The sequence below is a fragment of the Mchenga conophoros genome, linkage group LG6 (genome assembly GCF_057382185.1).
Source record: "Mchenga conophoros isolate Kocher_MC1m ecotype Shallow Benthic linkage group LG6, M_conophoros_male_GT1.1, whole genome shotgun sequence".
In the NCBI taxonomy this organism is placed as follows: domain Eukaryota; kingdom Metazoa; phylum Chordata; class Actinopteri; order Cichliformes; family Cichlidae; genus Mchenga; species Mchenga conophoros.
In genome coordinates this window covers 20,715,529-20,734,841 of record NC_140531.1, presented here as the reverse complement: position 1 = coordinate 20,734,841, position 19,313 = coordinate 20,715,529, and the positions used below count along the sequence as shown (strand labels likewise).

Sequence of the window (19,313 nt, the reverse complement as noted above, 5' to 3'; positions counted from 1 at the left end):
TAACTGTTGGACTTTATAGAGCATGGAAGAAAATAACTTATGTGGAGTCTGGCAGGCAGATGTCAGTTCAGTGCATTATTTGTTTCAGTTGCTTGTAGATTGTTCAGAATTAATCTCACAGAATTGATAAATGGTTCAGAAAAGTGTTTTATTTTAAAACATTCACATATAATTAGAGAACTCCAAGACCGGCACAAAAAATAACTGCAGAGGAAAGTAACTCAAAATTGCCCCTCTGTGCTTTAAGGATAAATCGGTGCACCCTGACAAGCACCATGTCACGAATGGTTACCCAGAATCCATTACTGATCACATGTTTGGTTGGAAGTTTCCAATTAAAATCTACTTAGGCTGCAGATCTGTAGTTGTGGTCAGCTTTATTTAAGCCACATTAAGGAAGCAGCCGAAAGAAGCCTACAGTACTACATATCAGTTCTGCACAGAGACTTTTACCTGATTTCCAAAGTATTGCAAACAGTATGTGTTTCAGATTTTTGCCTCAATGTCTCTTTTTCAACCCAGACACTTCTTTTTTATTTTCCTATATGCCCCAAAACTTCTTAGTCTCAAAAACTCACAGAAATCCATGCATCAAACATTTGGCATTACAGGGTTAAAGCACAGAGACGAGATAATTTGAGGGTTGCGAATCTGCACCCTACAGGCAGCTCGGCTCTTATGGGAAACAGCTGAAGCACAGACTGACGACCACATAAGCAGCAAGGACACAGATCCATCTTCGTGATGTAAACTTGCTGCCAGATATGAAAATCAAGCAGCGTCAGATGGTGAACGAGAAGGAGAATAGACTCAAGTTCAAACGTGAGAATGACGTGCATCCAAGAGTTTAATGTGTCAGTGCTGAGGGACACGGCGCGCCCCCCGAAGATGAACAGACGACCCGTGTAGGCTCTTTAATTTTGTGTTTAAACTGTTTGGGAACTAAAGCCTCTAAATGGTCACGGGCCACCCACACAGGTGTTTTCACTTTGTCTGATTAGACCTCGTCTCATTACTGTGTGGGCAAGTGCAGACAGAGCCTGACTGAAGTCGCTGTTATTGCTCCTTTCAAGGTGGAACAATTCGTACTGCCACACAGAAAAAAAAAGGGAGCTTTAATTCACGACTGAGAAAAGATGTCTGTTCTCTAGCATGGGGTGCATTCTGTTCTCACTCAGTGCAATCCACAAAGACCATCACGCACACATTCAAAACAACATTTCAATGCATTCCCCAAATCTTGGAAAAATGTAAAAGCAGTAAAATTACAAAGTCGAAAGGCCCATATATAAAACTAGATAGTCGTAATTCCTGGTATCTAATAATAGTGTTGATATTTGTGCACGTTTGCTGCTTAAATGTATTTGAATTTGAACAAAGGTGACCTGCTGCTCAGCTGCAGTCCCCAGAACACGTTTCAGAAGTCATCAGCGGTTTGGCCTTCACAACAGACTTTCTGCTTGTAACTGCAGGAAAACCATTAAAAGCATTAACAATGACTCACTTCAATGCCTCTCTGTGAGCATGCAGGCACACAATGTCAGGACAATCCCTCAGAGAAAGGCAGTAATGGTTTATACATTATACACCTGTGTTTTTCTGCACTGAGCTCGAAGCGTCGCTTGTGAATGATGTCTGATGTATGTGCTGGATCGATGGATGGCTCGGTGTGAGAAAATGAGTTCCTCCTGTTCCTATCGTCTTTTAATTTGAGCAAGAGGCAGAATAAATATTCAACCTTGATCTTTTGTGAATCGGCACCAAGCCTCTGGGCAACTTTCAGCCCATCTAAGCAGAGGTGGAAAACCCCTGAGTGGGTTTGTAATTAAAAATGAGTGAAACCCTTCTTCCTTTTTCAATATTATGCAATTAACTGTATATTTACCTGTACGTGGGGCACTTAATAGATCAGCTAAAGCTAGGATTTGTAAGTAAATACATTTAAAGATTACCAATATATCTACTTTTTATCACCTGTTAGCTTAATTTATATTACATGCATGTATATTGTGCTTTCCTTCCTCCCTACTTGTGGAGCTGTTATGTGGTATTCTAGCTGACAGTTGGGAATGTGTGCCACAATAGCATGTAGAGACCAACACCTTATATTTGGGAAATACCGCTAAAATAGAAACACACTTCCTCATATTGAAAGGTTAGTTCATGCTTGTATTACTTCTAGGCTTGACTACTGTTATTCATTATTATATCACGTTGCTGTAAAAGCTCCCTGAAAAACATTCATCCAGAATGCTGTGGCAAAAGTAGACGTGCTCTCTGCTTTTAGGATTAGGCTTGAACGCTTATAGTTTGGGCTGGATCATCAGGCACTCTAGCAGAGACTAAACTTTTGAAAAACACATATGCCTGTGTCAACTCCACTGCCTGCTGTTCTCTGCTTCCCTTTGCAACAGGATGTTAGTAATTGCTTTCACTTCTTCCACTTAACAGAATTGAAATTAGAAGTACAATACATAAAGAGCAGCGCGGTGGTTAGCACTGCTGTCTCACAGCAAGAAAGAACAAGGTTCAAATTCACCATCTGGCCTGTGTGGAGTTTGCATGTTCTTCCTTTGTCTGCGTGGGTTCACTTCCAGCTTCCTCCCACAGTCCAAACACATGCAGTTAGTGGGGTTAGGTTCAGTGGTGATTCTAAACTGACCATAGGTGTAAATGCGAGTGTCTGTCTGTTAGCCCTGCAACAGACCTGGATCTGTCTAGGTTGTACCTCGCCTCTCGCCCTGCGGTAGCTGGGATAGGCTCCAGCTGCACCTCTGACCCTGATAAGGATAAGTGGAAGAAAATGGATGAAAATACACAAAGCATGAGCCGGGGGATTTTGTGTGTTTGTGTGTGGAGAAAGCTCGGAGAGCACTATGCTGATTGCTTCACTGATATGCTAACAGCTTTTACCGTGATGGAAAAGCAAGGCTCGTCATCATTGAAGCCAACCTCAATGCAGAGATATTGATGAGATTCTGCAACCAGCAGCAGTCCCATATCTCAACACACTATGACTGAACTCAGTCCACCGACATGACAATGCTCGCCCCACAGAGTGGGGTTTATCAGAGACTACGTTAAGTTTGGGAGTGGAGAAGACAGATGACTGCCTGCAGTCCTGATCTCAACCTCACTAACACTTGTTGGATTAGGGTGGGCATGCAGTTTGGGCTAGAGTTACCAGTACAACCACACTGGCTGACTTGCGGCAAATGGGGGAAGAAGAATGGGATCCCATCCCACAGCAGTGTGTGACCAAGGTAGTGACAAGGAGGTGGCAGACAGTTGTGTCTTCCACATGCTGTTGAGGCCTCTCTGTGTTAAATGAATAAACTGTTAAATTGCCAGTACCCTCTTGTTACTTTAGACTTCCAATCCTCCAATAAATACGGACACCAAGCATGAATAAGCTGTTCAGCATTGGCAGAGAAGATTTGGGGAGCTTTTCATGGGCTCAACCCACAAATGCATTTTGCTTACAAATGTGGTAACATTTAGTGGAAGTAAACAGGCTTTCCAACGGTATAGGATTTATTGCAAGAAGCTTTGGGACAACAAAGAAATAAAAACCAAACACAAATATCCTTAGTTTTTGTCCTCAGTTTGTTTACATAATGGTTTCTGTGGCAATTTTACTGTTATTGTGGTGTTCGAAGTTTTGATTTTCATGTTTGTTGACCTTTCAGTTTCTTGTTTTTATTATAGTAGATTGTGGTGTTTTTAAATTGTTTTTTACTAAAACAGGGGTTAAAAGAGAGATGTTTCGGGGCTCATGAGAGCGTTAAAGCACCTGCGCTGCCATTTCAGTAAGCGTGGGAAATGCATGCAAGTCCCACACACACAAAGTTTCCTGCCACTGCTTTGCATGCTTCAATAACCTTTCAATAAGAAGTTGTGATTGTTCCATTTTCATTATTTTCTTTAAGAAATAATATATCATTATGATTTAGCTGTTGTAGGAACGGCTCCAGAATATTTGTACCATTTTCACTTTCAATAAAATATCCTTAAATTATTATTATTGTCTGTTGTGTTTTTATGTTTTCCTTAACCTTCTGAAATATGAGATTATACCATACTGTAGTAATAAAATCAAAAGCTAAAGAGAAAAAAGAAAAAAAGTCTGTGCTGGGAAATTGTTTGTGTGTAAGAGGCAGCAAAGCTGAAACTTTGTTCTCCGTGTGCAGCGTACTCAGCCTCCTCCTCCTTCATTCAGACTGTAAGAAAGCAGAGAGGAAACATGGGGACAAAGTTCTGGCAGGAGTCCCGGTCCAGCAGGGAACACGTGAGGCTGAAGAGAGAGAGGATTTAACCATTCAGCTACATCTTTCCAGGCCAAGGCTAAAGTGATCTGCTCTGCTGTTTTGAGTAGCTCATTACATGTGGGGACGGTGCTTTTATTTCATTTCTTTTTTTCTTTTCAAAAGTATGCACACGTTGACAAGTCACATCATCGGGTGTTCCTTATCAATTTAAGTCACAGATTTCTAATTTTACAATAATGAATGACATTTTTATAGAAAATAGATGGTAAAATTTGATTTTGGGGTGGATTTAATACAGTCACGTGCATCATGCCCAGAAATGTACCAACTGAGCATCATTTAAACACTACAGCCTATGAGAGTATTGCTGCTGATGTCCATCCCTTCATGACCACAGTGTAGTCATCTTCTGATAACACACCGTGTCACAAAGCTCAAATCATCTCAAACTGCGTTTTTTAACATGATGAAGAGTTCACAGTACTCAAATGGCCTCCACAGTCCCCACATCTCAATCCAACAGAGCACCTTTGGTTTCTAGCAAGGTGTAGATAATAAAGTGGCCTGTGAGTCTAGGTCTAGGTACTGTAAGGTCTTCCAACCGTGATCTTTCTGTTTTGAAGGATTTTCTACTACATAGTCATATCTTAAAATCTTACTAGGATATGATTTTATTCTAAAATGACAAAAAAATTATTTAAAAAATGAGCCAGTACAATTTAAAGCAGTTTTTATTGATGACAACAAAATGAGTGAAAATGAGCAGTAAAACATTTTTATCTATTGCAGTCATCAGAGAAGGCTGATCATGTTTTGGGAAAGTTATTTGGGTTTTTTGTTGTTGTTGTTTTTCCAGCAACAGAATTAATTTCGTCTCAAGCAAATCGGATGAAGTTCATGGATCAGCCGGCGGTCAAAAAATAAAAGGAAAACAAAGATTACAAAGACAAACGGCACACTTAATTGCCCAGTTAAGTGTTGAGGTAATGTGTAAAATACTGTTCAGATGAATGGGCAGAATACAATCAATCACACATAAAATATGTACAGAGAGGTACATGAACACTCAGACACCATTTCTCTATTGCACACTATGATAAACTGGGGTAACTGCAACAGAGGACACTTGATTTAAATAAAACAAACAAAACAAAAGTGAATGAGAAAGTACCTTCCATTTTCAAAACAATGAAAAAACTACAGGATCATAACTCGAACCAAAAGGAGTCACTGGAGCATGCTTGGCACCTCTAATCTGCAGGTTTAGAGGGCAACAAAAGGGCTCTGCAACAACCTCAGCAGGCCAACTTCAAAATAAAGCAACTGATGTACTGATGGGTGCGCGCGTGAAATCGGCAAATAAAAGCAAAACTAAAGCAAATCAATTAAAAACGTTTCAAAATAGATGAGCGTAAGGTCATATCGGTAACCTAAAAAACACTTGAATGTAGCTGAATCAGGGTCGATCTTTTCCCCTTCCCAACATGAAGAGGTATGACAGATGAGAAACCGTATGTCTGTTCACTTATAGAAGATCGTAAAAGTATCGCTTATCGTGTTTCCGAAATCACCTTCCCAATGAAACCGACACGTAAGCGAAGAGTTCCTTTTTAGTAGCCCATCAGAAGGCGCCGACGGGCAGGCCGACCGCCGTCGCTCCCGACACAACCGACGACCGGCCGGCCGATAAAAGGGGGGGAAAGTGCATCATATTTCTGTTAAAATACTGAGAGATAGCTGAACATTAAAAACAACACTCTTATAATAAACATCTGAAATATCTTCTTCTTTTTTTTAAATCCTGTTTTGTTTTTCACTAGTGCAACAACAGACGGGTTGAAATAAAGATTATTAACCTGCAGGCAATCAAAGCTCTTTAAACATCGAATAATTTTCTCGCCACAGTAGCAGAACAGTAAAGAAGGCAACTCAATGACTGATGCGTGAACACAAACATGCCAACAGTATTACACATCGCTCTTTTTTTTATAGAAATAAATAGCTGATTATTAACTTTAACCTCTTCTTAAATAATTTCCATCTCTATATGACTCTGATGCACATTTAATATAAAGTATCTAGTACACAACTGCAATTTCAACACTACTGTTATACATAATATAATTCTCTCTGCTCGTCTGTCGTCAACCTTTGGAGAGAAAACGCTTACAGAGTGAACACCTGTAAACTTCAACTTTGCCACTCGTTAGTATGACCTTAATATTATATAACATCAAAGGTTGGTCATTTTTTAAGCAAACATTATGTACAGAGTAGCTGATAACCAAGGCAGGATTGTCTAAAACTGAAAAAAAAATCAACAAGTGCTTTTGTGTTTTCTCTATTGTGTCAGCAAACCTTTACATTTCCACATTTCCTTCACCTGCACCCAGCAAACATTCTGTGACCAGTGTGGGATAATAAATATGCGGTACTGGAAGAACACGGAGAAATGGACATCCACGACTGTTCCCGAATTGTCGTCACAACAATTTGCAGTTATACAAGTCTGCGTACGTATATCTGACTGTGAAGCAGAGCAGCTAAGAGCTTTGTTTATCTGGGAATTTTAAAGAGCTCACGTGACAGACACCCACACAGGGCTCCTTGAAAATGTCAACCTGCTCTGCTCTGCTGCTGTTCCGCCCACAAATGATGCAGCCTGGCGTGGCGAGGCAGGGCCGTCGGGCGAATAAGGTGTGTAAAGTGACAGAGTAGAAGAAGAAGTCATGTTCTGCACGTCTCTTGATTAATTTTGAAACTTGTTACAGAACTGTGCTCGTGATTTGTTTATAGCGAGGGACCTGCTATGCTTTCCTTTCATACTGCTCCTCATAATCGCTGTGAACCAAAAGCTAAGGCTTCAAACTAAACGTTTGGTTTCTGAAAGTTTATCAGGCTACAGAAGACATTTTTATGATGTCACCGAGAGAGCGGAAATCCTTGATACGGTCATCTGAGGCAGATAACTGTGAGCTCAGAATCTCCACCCACCTCTCACGTGACTTTCTGAATCTTTCTGAAGGCGTATTTTGCTTAGATTAAGCAAAATAAGGAGTTACTTTTGTCTGTGAATCATGCAAAGCTACCTAGTAGAGCCCAAGAATAAAAATATGGCGCTCTTTACCCTCAGCACCCAACCGGTGGCAGCAGATGGCTGCCCCTCCCTGAGCCTGGTTCTGCCGGAGGTTTCTTCCCTTTAAACGGGAGTTTTTCCTTCCCACTGTTGCCAGGTTCTTGCTCACTGGTAGGCGGGGGTGTCATATGATTGTTGGGGTTTCTTTCCAATATTGTGGTTTCTTCTTTACTCCACAACATTAAGCGCCTTGAGGCGAATGTTTTTGGGAATTTATATAAAATTGAATTGAAATGAGCATAATAGGTCCCCTTTAAAACTGATTGTGAGCTCCATTTAGAGATTTAGTATTGCACTTCCATAAAGTCAGGGAACTCATTAGAGAGACATTTAAAATTCAGTGCAGCAGAATTTTGGTCCATCAAGTTTCAAAAACTATAAAAAAAATAAAAAATAAAACAGTCCATTGCAGCACTCCGAAATACAGTTTTTTGGTAACCACCTACATCTTTTTACACCCACAGTTCAGATCCCAGGTTTTCTGTTAGAAATGTGAGATAACCACCAGATCACAATTTCTATTTTCTCAGACAGGACAACGCTCCTGCAGAGCCTCGGCATATATTAAGATACTGTTTTCACAGGCTGTGTTACTGTGTGTATCTCTGTGTGTATACGGGTGATCTGGCTGTATAAAAATCACTGGAGCTCCTCCCTTTTAAGCTATTTGCAGCACAGAAAGTGAACACAGTAAGTTTAACTACTGCAGGTATTGCTACTCATACTTCTTGAGGATTTCCAAAACATACGCTAAACTGTAGTCAGGTCGCTTTTCCAATTTTAAAGGTGACACCGAAGACCTGATCCCGTATGTCTGCAAAATGGTAAAAGGTGATCCTTGTTCCATGCTGCAAAGGGTACAAAGTGTCACGTAACGCCAGCTGCACGTCAGCGCTGCATCTGCATGGAATCACCAGCAGAGGGAGGCAGAGGACGTTAATGTTAAATGAATACAAATGAGGGATCACACAAGAGCTTTGGCCACGAGAAGCTCCGTGAACGGGAATGGCACTGATTCAGGTGGCAAACGAAGAAAGTCGGATGACGTCCAAACTCTACGACACCTGGAGACTTTGTCCCATATGAAACACAACGCCTTAAATTCACACACATTTAAATTAAACGTCAACACTGCTTTTGATTTTAGTGATCAAACACTTGGTCCCCCTTTCCCCCTCGTTAATGGCACATTGGAGAAAACGCTCACTGGAATGAGGACACTGTTACGAATGGCACCGGTAACGTCAGGTATTAAATCCTGCTGTCTGGGATGAAAAGGCCCAAATATTTAAAAACACAAGATTCGTGACCTTGTTTGTTTTTGTTTTTTTTAAACATATGGAAACAGAGGATGTTAGAGAAGAGGAGGCAAAATGCATCACTGCCAGGCAGTGTTTAGAAGACTGAAGGTCTGTGTGTGTGTGTGTGTGGCTGTCCTTTGCGCTCTGTCCACAGAACCCGCAGCTGGTGCAGCATATTTCTGTTCTGGGTGGAAGCAGTAAGTGTTCAAAGTCATCCATTGTCCAGTTTCAATGTACAGGCTTGATCCAGTACTTTGTCACAATTTCCATTTATGTGTTTAAGTCATCCACGCAGACACAAACACAACGTGAACTTGAATAAGAGAAGTCACATTTGCCTGTGATCATGGTCTGCAGCCCGTCAGCTGTTGGTGTTAGTCTACATCGAGCACTGTGTGGATGCGGACAGCTAAAAAGTGCTGTCGTGTGGCTTCAAGGGTTGCAATAAAAGGGATCTGCTCTGTGCAATGACAGAAACCACTTTTTTGAATGGAAAAAGCAAAAAGGTTACTGCAAAGGAAAATTTAGAGTAAGCTGTTGCGTTTCTTGAGTTTGTCAGGTTTAAAACAAGCCCCCCTTTCTGATACATAGTGCCGCTGCAAGTCAAACTGGCTAACCGATATTAACGAGATAACTGTATCAAGTTTTTCTGTCTTAGATTTGTACTTTAGCAAAATGCACACTGAGCCCTCAATACTACTTCACGATGCTGCAGACGCATTCAACTCCAGGAACAGCTGGGTCTTTTTGATTGACTGGAGCCGTGATGGCACCCTCTCCAAGGCTTGAGGAACCTGCACAAAAGACGTTAGCAGAGACTGTCTGCTTTCACGTGGAGGATTTTGGAGAAGCCGGGTCTCTTCTTTAGAGCCTGAAAGTAAAAGAGAGTGCGATATCATAATCTCGTTTCCTGTAGAGACACACGGTGTGTATGACTTATCTCTAAATACCTGCAAGCCAAATAGTCTATCCTCTATAAATCTCCATCTCGTCATGCTCTTTTATTTTCGTACAGATGCACCTTTTTTGCCCTTTATGCTTCACCTTTACATGACTTGTTTGACAGAACAGATGATTCACTTTGATGTTTCTTTCTCCACAGCAATCGTGAGGAAGGAGGGATAAAAGTGAATCAGAGCTGTTTGCACCTTTTGGAGAGAAAAGAAAAAAATACCTCAAACTAAACAAATCTCTTGATTCTACAGCTGTGTGTGTGTGTGTGTGTGTGTGTGTGTGTGTGTGTGTGTGTGTGTGTGTGTGTGTGTGTGTGTGTGTTAAGCTTCAACAACAGCCAGAGCATCTTGGCAGCATAGCAGCAGCACATCCACAACAAACCATCACTGGGGCTTTGAGGACTGAGTCATGGTCTAATGGTATGCAACTGTGATAAAGATAGATGCACTGTACCCACTTAACAACTATTGACCTAACTCTTAGTCATGTGTATACAGGACCTTTGTTACCAGATACAGTAACTACAATGTCAGACATTGACATTGCACAGTCGACCTTTGATGAATGAATGGCTGTTACTTTAGTAAAATAGTAACAGCTCATTCAGGAAGGCTCATAACGGGGGCTGACAAAGAGTGGGGGGTGTATATAAGGAGTTGTGTTTCCAAATTACAAATCATATTCACTCCTACATAAAAGTTACACTAACAAACAATAATACAAACTGATACTGTACAGTTATTTAAACAAAAACGTCTTTCTCTCATTGGCTAAACTCTTTTTATTTATTCTGGATGTTTGACAGAACAGCACTAAGTCAGCTGTGATAGTCAGCTTTGCCTGAGAGGAAAACGACAACAGCAGAAGAACACAGAGATGCAAAACAACAGCGAGATAAGGTGGCGCCATCTTGGCACATTTTCTGGTGCTCGTGGTTTGTTTGACAGTCACATTGTGTTTGGCTGCATGTTTTTAGAAGGAAATAACACAGAATAAAGTTTCCATCAGTAGCAGGCTCGACCTCCTTTGGCCTTCAAAACTGCCTTAATTCTTCAAGGTGCTGGTGTGATGATATGCCCATATTGACATGACACCATCACACAGCTGCTGCAGACTTGTCAGCTGCACGTCCATGATGTGAATCCCCTTTGCCACTGCATCCTAAAGTTCCTCTACTGGATTGAGATCTGCTGACTGTGGAGGTCATTTGACTACAGTGAACTCAATGTTACGTTCAAGAAACCAGTTTGAGATGGCACCCTGTGTGGTGTTCTGCTGTTGTAGTTGCGCTTCTGCATACCTCATGGTTGCCTTCCTATCAGCTCAAAGTAGTCCGGTCATTCTCCTCTAACCTCTGACATCAACAAGGTATCTTCACTGTAGGAGCTGCTGCTCACTGGATATTTCCTATTTTCCAGACCATATCTGTAAACTGCAGAGATGGTTGTGTGGGGATGTTTGAGTAAAAAAAGCAGTTTCTGAAATACTCAGACCAGCTCGCCTGGCTCAAACAGCGATCAGCATCTAAAGTCACTAAAATCACCTCTGTGTGAACTTCCACAGGTCACCTCAATCATGCACTGCATTTTCTAAAAATGGGAAATTTAATTTTAACTGAGAGGTTAGCAGGCAGGTTTGGGTTTCTGTTGGTTTCCTCCTCTTGAGTAATGAATGCCTGTAACTTGATTTTGTCTGAACAGTACTGGATGTCTCATCAGTTGAAAAACTGGTGTATCAAACTATGTATGTGAAGTGTGGGTGGACTGTGAGACACAAAGGTGCTGTTACCTGGAGCTTGTTAACCATCTCATCAAACAGTTTTCTAGCTTCTGGGCTGTTCGGGTCCTCAAAGTAATCTTCTATACCGATCTGAACCACAATGGATTTGAGGTTGCGGCAAACACCTACATAAATGGAAGGAGCGTTAACACACATAAGTAACAACACCGGCAGTAATGTAACAGCAAAAACATGGCTCTGCTTAGAGTTCTGCTTTAATATTATTGACTACACAGCCACACTAGTTAACTGCAAAGCTACTTAGCCTGATCTATTTTTTTTTTTCAAACTCACTGTTGAAGTGGAGCAGGGCTTTCGGGGTGACTGGTGTGGAGGTGAGCACCAGCATCTCGAGGCCCTTCAAGCCCTCTCTGCAAACCTCTGCTGCCACCTCCTGGTTGATTTCACTCACATGGTCCAACTCTAACACCTGCAGGCGCATGCAGTTCCTCGCTGCAGAGAGGGAGGATTTCAAAATAAAACACAGCAGAGGTTACTGCAGGACACAAAGACTCACTTATATTTATAGGAGCTGTAGCAGAAATGCAGGTCTTTTAAACTAAATAATGTCAGGACAACAAAGAATGGACAAGACTCATTTGGATAAAAACATCAAATACAAGAAAATACACAAAGTAATTAGATCAGTTAAGCTCAAACTCTAATTTGTAATCGCTAAGGAGTGGAATTATTATTCTAGTTTACCCAATGAGGCCAGTCCCTGAATCCCACACCCAGCACCGCCCACACCAAGAGCACGGAGGTGCGGCCAGCATCTTCCAATGGTCTGCAGACATCGGTTACTGAAGCGAGCGGGTTGTTGGCTGAAGGGAAAAGACTGGGTTTGAAATGTTCATTCATTTGTTTGCAATCCCATATTTTAACAGAGTTTCTGGGTATGAGATGGAGTGTGTTACCATGGATGTAATGGCGCCACCTGTAGGGATATAATGTCTCTACATCCAGCTCCAAGGGCCCAGATAACCTCCTGACCAACTGGATCTGTGGCACTCCTGAAACAGAATAAATATGCACAAATAACCAAATTGCACGCAATATTATACAGATTAGAGCATGACTTCGGGATAAAAAGCAGGATAGTTTCTATCTGTTTTTATAGAGCGGTCTGAGTGTACGTTATTTCACAAAAGACAGGACCTGGATGTCAGTGTGAGAGTCTACCTGTATGTTACAGCCTGAAGGGCTCGGCAGTAGCAGCTGGCCAGCCAAAGGGAGCGATCAGTCAGCAGGTTGGGGCAGTGTGAAATCTTCAGTATCAGCAGGTTACTTCCTGTGGCCTTTAACAACGCCTCTAGACCCTCCTCCAGACAGCCACTTAGACAGAGATTTAAGGGAAGGTCAACAGAAAAAGACAGAAAGTGATGTTTTTTCCTTTTGACACTCCAAAAGTACCATTTATAGAAAATAACAAAAAAGGGTCCACTAACATTTGCAGCATATCCAAGTTGTATCAGCGTAACCTGGGAGCACCTACTTAACTCTAATTCGTTTCCTTCACTCCACGTTCCACTCGTCCACTCATATCAAATATCTGCTTTTCTACTTCCAGGAAATCATAACTGATCTTTTACATGCCGAGCATAATCAGGCAGCACGGAAATGTCAGTATTCATCAATTATCCTTCTCCTGGTGGCTTCCGCTTATCAATCACTCTTTGAGGAGTCATTTGGTATGTCACTTAGTTTGACAGTTTGCACAGCAATGCTTAATAAAGCCAAAACAACACACACTGCAGTACCAGGTGTGAATGAGCCACTAGGCAGGGATTTGAAAAGAGGAACTGAGCTTATCGGTCGAGCAGCGAGCTCCAGGGCTTTTTATCACATGGCCTGCTTGAGGTTGTCACCATGAGCTCTCATGTTAAACTGTCCAACAGTGAAAAATAAGCATACTAAAAGTCAGATTTTTGGTTTTTGTAGCTGAAGTTTTTTTTTAACAACTCATCCATTTTTGAGTTAAGATTTAAAGCTTTGAATTATTTTACCACGGACAGTTCAAGTCATTCAACTGCACCTCTCCACTGCGTCTCTGAGAGCTTTTCATACAGTCCATAGCTTGCTGACATTAGCTGATAGCTTAGCATTCCACCCTCTTGTCTGAAGGTGAAACTAAGTTAGCAACAACATCAAAACGCGAATCCACAAAGCAGTGGAAGACACTGTGGTGGGAGTGACCATATTTTACATGCAGTCTTTGGCAGCTATATGTTGGATGTGTGCCTCACCGTGTGCTTTTCAGGTAATCCTCCTTGGTTTCCTTCTTGCCCCGCTGTCTTGGTTTAAGGTTTTGCAGGATCAGAGAGTGCGTCTGAGTGCACCACTGAGACATTGTGCTAAGAAACTGAGAAAAAAAAATACATGTACATAAGAAAATACACCTTAAATAATAACAGTAAGCACATGGTTATCTTGACTGTTACATATATCACAATATCTTCATGTTCACTAAGCACCTTGGAAGAGATGCGAGCGTTCTCTAGCAGCACTCTGGTCCACACGGCTGGGTGGCGGGCCACAAACTTCCAATTGCGGCAGACCTCGGCAGCTCTCAGCAGGGTCTTAGTATCCAGGTAGGTGAAGATACAAAAGAGGGCAGCACGTATCTTCAGGATCTCTGGACTGATCACCTCATTGGATTTGGAAGGACTCTTTTCATGTCTGCATGGCTTGCTGTAGACGCCTTCAGACCGACCTGTGGGAATAGAAGAGTCTTTAATCCAGTTCCTAATCTAACTAGATTAACAAAATTATTGTGCAAATACAGTACTGTGCAAAAATCTTGAGCCAACACTCATTTCTTTATATTTTGCTTTGAAGGAGCCAGACTTTGTCTTTTTTTTTTTAAAGAAAGTAGTCTTAAACAATAGTTCAATAGCTTTCTAAACATCTGCTCGTTCACTCACTCTTTCAGAGGAATGTTTGGGGGGGGGTTTGTGTGTTAAACCACTTAGCACTGACCTATGAATCAGTCAAGCATACGAAAGCACGCTAGTCAAGGGAGGAACCGTGCTGTGTTTGCAACTTAGTAAAGCACCCATTTCTTTAGTTGAATCTAAGAAAAATACCAAAGTTAACACTTTGACAAGCATCAAATATTATTTTTGCAACAACAAGGTGACTCCCAAAGATCTTTTAGCCAAAAATTTGGAACATATTGGAATATGGTGTACTTTCAAAACATAATGAGGAAGCTGGACATGTGGAGGAAATAACTATTTAGCATAGATTAACAATTAACAGTATCTGAAAGTCAAATCCTTAAGATATAGGGAAGAAATCCAGCTGACAGTTCACTGAAGCATTGTCAGAAATCTTGTTTCAGGCTACATTTACACTGTGGGGTTTTGTCAGAACCGAGGGAATTATGAACACAGACAAGGAACCATTTTGATTTTTGACAATACTTTACCTTCAAAGAAGCGCTTTGAATGTCTTTTAAGAAGCCTGAAGAACTATTCCTAATTTTTTTAAACACTATTTCAACACAGCCTGAACCTTCTTAGGTTGAAAAATAAAGGCGGCCAGGTTAAACTCTGACTTTCAAGGTCAGTAAAGTTACACACACTGTGTTTTTGCCCTGCATGCTTATTTCCATGTATGTTTGCACATTTCAATAAATCACTGCAACTGTTTCCCATTTTTCTAGCAAAATGTAAAAGAAATGATGGGTGAGTTGAGACTCTTACAAAATACTTTAAATCCTCTTTAAAAAAGAAAAAAAAAACATTCTGTCACACGGTGGCGCCAACTTTCTGAAGGACACTAATTAACATTGCTCTTTTTTCACCTTCTCATCTTTTCATTCTGTGGATTTTTATCTATCGGCTGACATCATGTGTCCATTCCTCTTAGCAAGATTGCTCCGAGATGACTCATTTCGTCTTTGGCCTTGGAAGGTGTCCGCTCGAAACCAACAGGGCTACGGACCATTGCTTACACTCTCACTGTTCTTCGTTCACTCTCTCTTTGTCTCTCTCTCTCACACACACACACACGCACGCACACACACACACACACGCACACACACACCACCTACGCTCAAGATTGCCAAGTGAACTAAAAAAAAGAAGCCAAACTGTGTGTTGCATGCTGGGAAAACAACTCTGTCTTTGCTTGTAGATACATAAACCTCCATCACAACCTGGCAGAGACTCTCCCGATAAGAGGGACTACGTCAGAGCAGAGGGATGCCAGTAACATGATGGAATCTTTTGTGTTAATGGGGCCGTTATAGCAGTTTACACGAATTCGTCAGAGATTTGGCCCAGTTTTGCTTCTTCGCAGACCGCCCCAGTCCAACTGGTATTTAAAATCCCAACAGCAGGTGGAAAAGATGGAGGGGCCACAGCAGTGAGTTCAAAGATCTTGGCATTACAAGAAGTTAAGAGAGAAATGCACAATCTGTGGTGGATTTAAGTTGTGCAGGAAAGACCAGCTGCCTAGCTTTGCTGAGCACAAAACCTAGTATGAGGAGAGGAACTGAGACAATATGACAGACAAATATCGCAACGCACAAAGGCACACAGAGGAAGAACAGCAGAGTCACCTGCAGCAATGTTTGACTTGATTTTCTCAGCATCTACAACAGAAACGGTGGCAAAACATCTCATTAAAAAGGACTCGAGATTTTAAATTGTGTTGGATAACATTAGCCTGTGAGCCTGCTAGAAATATTTATAGACCCTAAACTTTGTGCGTTTTTCTTGTCCCTCGTTGCTTCATTTATTTTGTTTATCGGAAGCAAACGTAAAGAAGCTGCATTTAGCTCCAACACTGCAGATGGAGCCATCTTCCTGATGACCCCTGATGCACCGCAACTGAACTGAAGCTGTGTACCTGCACCGCAAACACAATAAGCATATGTGTGGTCCAATATTAGAATTTTTAATCATTTGTACCTATTTTCATGTTATTTATTGATTTAAATACAATTTCTTTAACTTTGTTTTCTCAGATGGTATAGATTTTTTCCTTGTCTTGCATGAATATCACACGAGACCTGCAGCAGATAAAAGGCCTCAGTGATAAACCCCAATCAGTTTGTAGAACGAGCTTCGGCCACTGATGCAGCTCCTGCAATATTACATTACAGCAAGCTGACCCAGATCTACATCTGTCATTTCTATTATGGGACTCATTTCAAGGCCTCGACTCTGAATCCTGGCTCCCAGATATTAAATTGTAGGGAGTGTCGGATTTACAGGATGGAGATTTCTACTAATTTTCCTGCACTTGACAAACAAGCACCAACACCTGGGACCTGAAAATCAAGCCAACAAAGTACTAAAAAATGCAGGTCCTACAGTGAGTTAATCCCCTTAGACTTTTAATGTAAAATATCTATCCGATCGAAATCGATGGGTGACCTGTCACCGTGGCTACGCCCATCTGTTACCCATCTGTTTACATTAACAACTTTCCAAAGAGCCCTTACCGGCGTTGGGGCGGTATGCTGCTCTGCTGTGAGAATAGGGCGCAGCAGACTGCTGGACTTCCGCCACAGCCCTCCTCTCTTGCTCCCACATCTCCACTTCAGACTCGGTGGTTCGGGAACCCACATCAGATACGTCTCCCTCCTCGCCTTCAGTGCTGTTCCTGTAAGGTCGCCGCTGCCAGTTCTGGATAGCCTGTTTACGAAGACCCCAGTTTCTCGAGCCGCATCCGGGTGAGCGTTCGTAACCCCCCTCATTCAACCGGCACTGCATGTGATAGTACTGAGCTTCAGGACAGTCCTCCATGGGATGCATCTCAACGCTATCACTGTCGTAACCTCCAGAGCCTTGCGAGACAGACTTGATCCTCCCTGATGCTCTGCAGAAAAAAAATACAAGGGAGGGTAATCTACATGAGTTTGTTTTTATTGAATTGTCTAACATATAGATGACCCATCTTACATCTAAAAACAAGACTTACTGTGGTAATAATTTTGAACAAAAATTATACATTAGAAAATAGCTTTGCTGGCTTTCATGCAGAGACCTAATTATCAAACCAATCTGTTAAAAATGAAGCTAGAGACCAATTGGTCCAAAAGTAACTAACAGTGTCTACAAAAAAAGCTTACACTTGAAATGCAACATAAATATGACAAGTTGTGGGAGTCTTTTGGTTGTTTTTTACGGGAGCTATTTGAAGGAGTAAGTTAGTTCAGTCTTAGTTTTTTTGCACATTTGTCACACATGTTTCAGATCATCAGACAAAAACTAAAGAAGTACAGTCCTCACTTGTCTCACTTAAGGTCAGAGTTCACGATTTAACAATAAGAAAGAGGCTGGGCAAAAATGGCATCCGTGCACTACTGACCAAAATGCCCGGCCATCAGGTCACACCGTGAAGCTCAAGAAACACTTGGGTTATGAAGCAGGACAATGATCCAAAACATACCAGCAGGTTCTGGAGCAGCCTCGCCGAAGTTTGGACTTAAATCTGATTGAGATGCTTTGGTATGACCTGAAACAGGCCGCTCATGTGCAAAAATGCTCCACTGTGGCTGAATTACAACAATTCTGCAAACAAGAGTGGGCCAAAATTCCTCCACAGCCGTGTGAAAGACTCATTGCCAGTTATCACAAACCCTTGATTGTAGTTCTTGCTGCCAAAGATGGCACAGCCAGTTATTTAGAAAGCAATGACCTTTTCAGACAGGTAGGCTTGGATAACATTTATTTCCCTAAATAAATGAAATCACAATCTAAAAACTGGATTTTGCATTCATTCAGGTTATCTTTGTATAATATTAAACTTTGCATGTAAGTGTAACAAATTTGCAAAACAACTAAGATACCATGACAGCATAAATAGTAGGGGTGGTGGAAAAAATCGATACTGTGTAGTATCGTGATATTTTGTTTGCTAATAATGTATCGATACAGGGACAGCAGAAATTGATATTTTGTTACAAAAAAGGTTTTTGTGGACTGGAACTCTGACTTCAGAGCATCCTTTTTCTGAGCAAGAATCCTGACATTCCTTCACTGTCCAAATGTGTTTAACTTTTTTTTGGCAGCAATAAACATGACAGTTTACTTGTTTTAATTTAAGACATGTTTTATTTTAATTAAGGTTAAAACTTTTTATTTAATGTAAAATTATATTTTGTTTTACTTTACTTTCCAATTCTTCAGTTGCTGAATGGGCTGCATAGTTTTCATAAATTTCAAAGTTCAGAATAGCTATAATTGTACCAGATGGTTGCATTCAGTTAAGTTGGACTAGACTGTAATACAAACCGTTCAGTTTGTCAACAATAAAACTGACTGAAATGAGAGAAAGACTGAGTGTGAGACTTTGATATTAGAGAAAATGAATATTGATAAAGTTTACCTTGATGTACAGAATCTGAATATTGCAAAATATTTAAAAAAAAAAATCGCAATAATATCGTATCGTGCGTTAAGTATTGTGGTAATATCGTATCGTGGGATGTATGGTGATTCCCACCTCTAAATAGTAAATAGCTGTTGAAACTGCGACCCCATTCAGGCCTTCCCCGTGCGGATGCTGGATTTAAGTCGACCAATTTAATGGCACATTCAAACATACAATTGCTACACACAAAAGTCTCAAATACACAAAAGACTTCACTGTTGTAGCTACTTTAAATTCATTAGCTACATGTTCATGTTCTTCTGATCAGTAAAGGCCTCAGGGCATTGCTAACAAAGACTAATATCCTCAGAGGTCTATTGAAGACAACATGAGTGCTGCTATAGAGTACGACAGAACAGGTAAGCTAGTGTCACCAACGAGGAAGAGCCGCACTTCAGGTTACTTATTGTCAAATCAGGGTGACTTTTGTGAATACGAGCTAATACAGTCCTTAAAATAACCACCCAGCTACCTCAAGCAATAAGC

General features: G+C 41.2%; 1 protein-coding gene across 1 annotated transcript in view; it reads right to left on the bottom strand.

Annotated features, from left to right (window-relative positions):
- Positions 1-4,980: 4,980 nt before the first annotated feature.
- Positions 4,981-19,313, bottom strand: part of fbxo41 (F-box protein 41) — a 72,096-nt gene continuing 57,763 nt past the window's right edge. Inside the window, exons 6-14 of the mRNA XM_085276719.1 lie at positions 16,894-17,270; positions 13,913-14,151; positions 13,685-13,800; positions 12,621-12,773; positions 12,356-12,451; positions 12,144-12,262; positions 11,733-11,891; positions 11,448-11,563; positions 4,981-9,576 (exon numbers count right to left, since the gene is read on the bottom strand). Of these exons, the coding sequence (XP_085132845.1) occupies positions 9,514-9,576; positions 11,448-11,563; positions 11,733-11,891; positions 12,144-12,262; positions 12,356-12,451; positions 12,621-12,773; positions 13,685-13,800; positions 13,913-14,151; positions 16,894-17,270 (1,438 nt within the window). The 3' untranslated portion in view covers positions 4,981-9,513. The remainder of the gene's footprint in view (positions 9,577-11,447; positions 11,564-11,732; positions 11,892-12,143; positions 12,263-12,355; positions 12,452-12,620; positions 12,774-13,684; positions 13,801-13,912; positions 14,152-16,893; positions 17,271-19,313) is intronic.